The sequence below is a fragment of the Indicator indicator genome, chromosome 25 (genome assembly GCF_027791375.1).
Source record: "Indicator indicator isolate 239-I01 chromosome 25, UM_Iind_1.1, whole genome shotgun sequence".
NCBI classification, from domain to species: domain Eukaryota; kingdom Metazoa; phylum Chordata; class Aves; order Piciformes; family Indicatoridae; genus Indicator; species Indicator indicator.
In genome coordinates this window covers 8,920,664-8,926,693 of record NC_072034.1, presented here as the reverse complement: position 1 = coordinate 8,926,693, position 6,030 = coordinate 8,920,664, and the positions used below count along the sequence as shown (strand labels likewise).

General features: G+C 43.2%; 1 protein-coding gene across 1 annotated transcript in view; it reads right to left on the bottom strand.

Moving 5' to 3' along the window:
- Window positions 1–2,496: 2,496 nt before the first annotated feature.
- JADE1 (jade family PHD finger 1) overlaps window positions 2,497–6,030 on the bottom strand; it is a 39,002-nt gene continuing 35,468 nt past the window's right edge. The window contains exon 11 of the mRNA XM_054392203.1: window positions 2,497–6,029. Within this exon, the coding sequence (XP_054248178.1) occupies window positions 5,128–6,029 (902 nt within the window). The 3' untranslated portion in view covers window positions 2,497–5,127. The remainder of the gene's footprint in view (window position 6,030) is intronic.

The window sequence follows — 6,030 nt, the reverse complement described above, 5'->3', positions numbered from 1 at the left end:
GGGAACTTCAGTTCTCTCTCCCGTCCATTTGCCCAAAGCTGGTGAAGTCATTCAGACATCCAGCATTTATGCATTTTGATGTGTTTGAATTCTACAGGTGCCAGTGTGTGGGAATTCTCTCACATACATGTTTTTCTTGGATAGTTGAGAAACTTCCTACCTATCATTCTAAAAGTGCAGCTGAACTTAGTGTTCTCTTTCAGCACAGACCATAAACATCTAATAGGTGTTAACTGATTTTGAAGTGCTCCCATCCTGAACTTAAGTGACAAATCTTAAATGGGATTAGTACTCTTCCACTTTAACTTCTAAATCATTCGAGAGATAATGCTTGGCCAGTGCTTGATGAAAACTGTTGGTTTGGACTAACAAACTCATACATCTGTCGCTGGGGATCTTCAACATATTAGCATTTTAGAGGACAGACCTGGGTCAGATACCACATGGAAATAAGTTTGTGCCACCTCCCAAAAACCTAACTATGCCCATAGAGCCTGCAAGATGGAAACAAGCCTGAAGAAAAATTCCTGCTTATGCAGAGTAGTCATTACTTCCTACAGCTGTACACACTTCTTTACTAGCTCTTTCTTGGTTTGATATATGCCTGTATACATTGCAATCTCCAATTCTGCTAAGAGATTTCAAAGAATGTTCAAAGCAACATGGATACAATGTCCAGCAGCTCCAAACGTCTATTGTGAGAATTTCGTAAGTCAGCCACATACACGATAGAGGGAGGTAAGCATCAAGCATCTTATTTTCATTTGCATAATGTACAGCTGAGGTGATGACAGAACACCTGGAAGATTTTGTCTGAGCCATTAATCCCATTCCTTATTGAAGAGAGGCTCTAGCTGTGAGGTGAAACCCAGCTGAATGTGGCAGGCAACTGTATGGTTTTGGACATTTGGGTTTGTTTCTCGAGGCACAGAAGGGCACCTGCGTGGTTCTTTTTAATGATGGGTGTATTTGTTTGAACTTGTGCTCAGCATGTGAACTGCAATGACGACAGAAGCACCTAATGGGAAGGCAGCAGAGCAATGATGGCAGGTGATACAGAAAAAAAGACTTCCCACCTGTCTGCTTAATCCTCTGAGCAGATAAAAAATGACCAAATGCATCTGTCTGAGCCACACAGGGAATGTGGGCAGGTGAGGTCTGTCATCCTACCACCACCTCCTTTCATTTCCATTTGGTGTCTAGAGGAGGCTGCTGGCATGTTGCTCACAAGTTGGATGTGCAGAGGAAAGGCACTTGCTGAGGCAATTGAATTTGGGTCTTGCTGGGTAGGTAAGTTTTGCTCTTTCCCTCAGGACCCTGGATTGTTTCATGGGATTGAGCAGCAGGCTTTTAAGCCATCTGTTTTGATTGGTTTACATTTGTTTCTGTCTGTGTATTTCTCCTCACTTTTCCCCTGTAAAGTTTTTGTTTCCCCCGTCTTCCTTTCCTACCCCAACACTGGGTGTTGAGTGTTTCAGAGATTCCCTAGTGTGAAATGAATGCTTCCCATTGAGTAAAACTATTCTTGACTATGTTTATTTAGGCAGAGTTTCTAGGTGAATAGTTACTTCCATTCAACAAGTGAGAGAGACTGACTACAGAGGTGGTCTGAGTTTCATTTGGGGTCTTCCCAAGAGTCCTGTACCTTCTGGCATAGTCCAGATCTTGAAAGGTCTATTACTGCACACAAGGAACCTTTTCATGGTCTGTTGACTAAAGCCCAAGCCTTACTTGGGTAACCCCAGCAGTGCAGTACCTCTCAGAGAGAGAGGCAAGACCATAAATCAGCTGTAAGAACCTGTGTCAGACTTTTATTCACACTTTGAAGAGCTTCTCTTAGCAATTCTTAGGAGAGGCACACTTTCATCTTCATTCTTTGAAATGTTTTTGAGGGGTGCCACTCACAGTTGCCCACAAAGTGAATGCATGTGATACACATACAGATCTGAGAAAAATTACTTACCCATCACTACTTTTCAAGATGTATTGCTAGACATATGCCTTCAAACCTCATCCTCCAGGTCCATTCTGCATTTCCACCTCTTGAGTTTAGAGGAACCAAGAGGAACATACTGTGTCCTTCAGGCCTGGGCACTGCCTGACTATAGGCAGTTCATGGTGGCAATGTACATTCAGAGTACTTATCTGGAAGACCTATGGCTAAGAACCATCATATTCCTTGTCCAGTGGGACACAGGGTGATGGTGGGCTTTGGAAGGTCATGATGTATCAACAAATGCAAACTGTATTGAGGTAAGCAGCATCTCTTTGAGAATCAGAAGGCGAAAGCTACCATTCTCTGTGGATGAGACAGGCACAACTGTCAGCAACCAGAGCCTGCTAGTACCTGTAACCAGCCACATGACATGCTTAGGTTAACCATGAAAGGCTTTCAGGTCATTGCAGTGAAGTGTTTATGTAGAACCCAAACAAATCAGCTCCTGCAGATTCTGAAACACTTCTGGGCAAGGCTACTGCAAAAAAGCATTTATTCACATACAGACAAAAAGGCACAATTCTACTGAAGAGTTTAACAAAAAAATACAGCTGTCTTCAACTAGGTCTTTATAAATACTTCAGAAAAGGGAGAAAATAAATACAGGATTGGGCCATGTAATATAAAATAGTCATCTCTACATATACTTTTTATTTCTATCTGTTTCTCTTCATGCACCTTTTTTAATTCATTTCAGCTGAATGGACACCAAAGCTAGGCACATAGTGAAAAATCTTCTGTACAAGGTCTTACAAATGTAATGACAATTTTCTCAAATTTCTGAAATTAAGCTCTATACACAACACCTATAACCCTTCATTTAGATTTGTGAGAGTTTATAACCTAACAAATGGCATTCCAGGCAACTCTACAGAAGTTCAACTAGCCTACGGTTTGACAGAACACACTGATCTTAGTCAACGGTCTCTTGGTCAGCCTGCACAAGGAAAGGAAATGCTTACGAACAGAAATTCAGCTAATGCCTCTATCCCAACAAAATACAGGGGTGGGTGGGTTTCTACTGTCACTGCTGTACTTACAACACCTCTTCTGCTGAGCACTAAGCAGGGGAGACGAAGCTAACCTACAGAGCTGGTCACACTGCAGTCTTCTTACAGCTTATTTGGTTTTGGTTCAGCTTAACTTCAAACATTAGAAAGCTTATTAACCTAAACAGTGGGGAGCAAAACAGATAAGGCATTAATTCTGCACAACATTAGCATTCATAATAGTGCAAATTAACAAGGTACCTCCTTCAGACTGGCTTGAGGTTAAATCTTTACTTAGAATATTAATTTAGATTATACCAGCTATGGCTTGACAAACAATTCCCCATATGGTCATGAGCCTCTTTCTTAGAGAAAACAGAAGTGCCCGTCTGGAAAACGCTGCTCTATGTCAAGTAGAACTTACCTGCCTTTACCTTTAGTCTGCTGCTCTGTGATCAGAGAAGTACTTTTAACACATCTCAAGGGTGACTTCATAACTTGAGATTCACCAGTGCCCTGTGTGACTTTCACCTCTGTAAGCCAATCTAGTTTCTTGGGAGCAGCAATGGTGCTGCAGAAGTGCACCACCATGAACAAAATTCCCCTTCCCCACAGAAGGTCAAGACTTCTGAGTTCTAAAACAAGTAACAGGGATGCACAGCTGAAATATTTAGATATTTATGTGATAACTTGCATAGCAAGGTAAGAGTCTTAATAAGCCTTTTTTTTTTTTTTATTGAATCCTCTGGAAGACTCAATTATGGCAGAGTTCTACCGTGTTATCAGTGCTCCCTGCTCAGGAGGCAAGGGTCTGACAAGGAAAAGCAGCTGTTATAATGTCAGGCTAGTAGTAGGAAAGGGGTGGGGGGAAAGGGGGTCTTTATGTCTGTCTCTCTGTGACACACTGCTGTGTTGTCACCAGTACATACCTGACTTGACTCTATGCAGAATTCCAAAGTGTGCAGGCTCCTAACACTCCACATGTGCACGCTGCTAGGTACAAGGCCGTACCCTAATGACCTGCTCATATTATTGCTCATCACTTACTTGTTATTGCCATTTGCAATTAGTAAAAAAAAAAAAAAAATTTCTTCTTCCATCAAATCTAGTCCAGAACAGATTATTTTTTTTCTTCATTTGACTGTAAAGAGCTAATCACAATTTATTGCCTTTCCATTTTATTCTATTTAAAAATATATATTCATTTTAAAGCAACCCTTTAGTATTGTAAGCCTGGCTTTCCCAGTACATCCCAGTAGTGCATACCTGGTGGGCTTTGGGAAATGCTAGTGACTAGTGCCTTAGACTTTCCTCTCTGGAATTGTCATCATGCTCCTGGCAATAGGTGACTGACTGAAGGGTGACAGCTTATTCCACGGGGAACTGTAACCCACAAGCCTGACCCCTTCTCAGACCTTTTCAGAGTCCCCTCTGTGCTCAGTCTGAGTCTTCTCGAGCTGTGGCACTGTGAGGATGCTGCACCCTGACCTGTCCTTTCCTCCTTTTTCAGTATAATGTCATAGTTAGATCTGGTCATCTTGTAGGTGTATTTACATGTAAACTCTGGAGCTTATGGAGGGGTTTGAGCTGCCATCTCTGCTCAAAATGAATGTAACAGAAAACATTCTTCAAAGGGAGGAGAAAGACCTGCCACTATCAAAGGACAGTGACCACTGGTGATGTGGTTTAGCAGTGCAGTATGGTTAAACAACCATCTTAGATCCAATACACACTAGTTACATTAAGAGCTTGTGCTTTTCCAGAAGGTCTGGGAAGGGAGGAAAATTTTATCAGTGCTTTTTAGCTAAAAGGATGAACCTTTTAAAAGGTTTTTGAGAATTATTTTAGCGTTCATCACAAATCCTTTGTTAGTAGTGATGTCATTTTTCTGCTTACTCAGGAAAGCTGCAAATAAAGGAGATTCAAACTTCTTGCAGAACAGGGGTGGGGCAGAGAAAAAAAAACACCAGCTTCAAGTGCATGTAAACATGTTTATACAGCTCAGGAATAACGTGTTACCAATTTGTCAGTCTGCAGCCACGTCTAAGAACTCTCCTCTCTCACACCAATAAATAATGTGGAGTTGGCTTGTAGGCAGTGACTCTACTGACCACGGTGCTGAGACCGTGTGCCTGTGTCCGGTCAGGAGGCCAGGATGCTTCTCCTAATAATATCTGTCCTTCTGCTGATGGTGCTGCTTGGACTGAGTCTCTGCTGTCTGCACTTCTTCTCGGCCACTTCAGTCTCTGAGTCACTCATTTCAGCATCAGGGACGTACCCATCATTCTCGCTGTCAGGCTTCAGCTTGCTTTTGGCCCTGTCCTTCGGTGAAACTCTGCCCACGCCCAGGTAGGGGTAGCTGGAGTTCTGGCGGCAGGCTTCCTCTGGGCCCTCACCCTGCTGCTGCCTCTCCCCCTTCTTTGGAATTCGGAATCCGCCCCAGTTTTTGACCGGGCTGGTGGGCGTGGTAGGCACTTTAACTACTGTCTGATTAGAGTTAACTTTGACAAGACCCCCATTGCATTTAGGCACTATATCCCTCCGCGTGCCAGGTGCTGACCTACCACTGGAGTGGTTCACAGCCCTTTTATTTTCTGATTGCCTCTGAGAGAGTTCTGTGAGTCTCAGTGGTTTGTGGTTGTGTTTTGAAGTCTTTTCTTTGAGTTCTGCCTTGATCACCTCGCACTGTGGACGATTGTCTCTTTGTTTTCTGTGGTCTGGTATAACCAGGCCGTTTTTCTGCTGTGCTGATACAATCCGTGTGTCTGCAAAGGTCTTGTCAAGGTGCAAAAAGCCACCTGGTGCTGCACTGCCTTCCCTCTGGCTGGGCTGCCTCGGTAGGGATTTGCTGTCATTCCCAGCACTGCTTCTTGCTCTGTCTCTTTTGTGTGGTCTTTTCAAAGAGTGGCTTAGAGATGTGCCCATCTGTTTCCTGAAGAATGCAGAATGCCATTTCAAATCCTCTATCTTGGGGGCATTGGGGCCCAGAGATGGACTATTGAACAACACTGTGTTTTCCATTGAAGAGAAAGAGGAAGGCACACC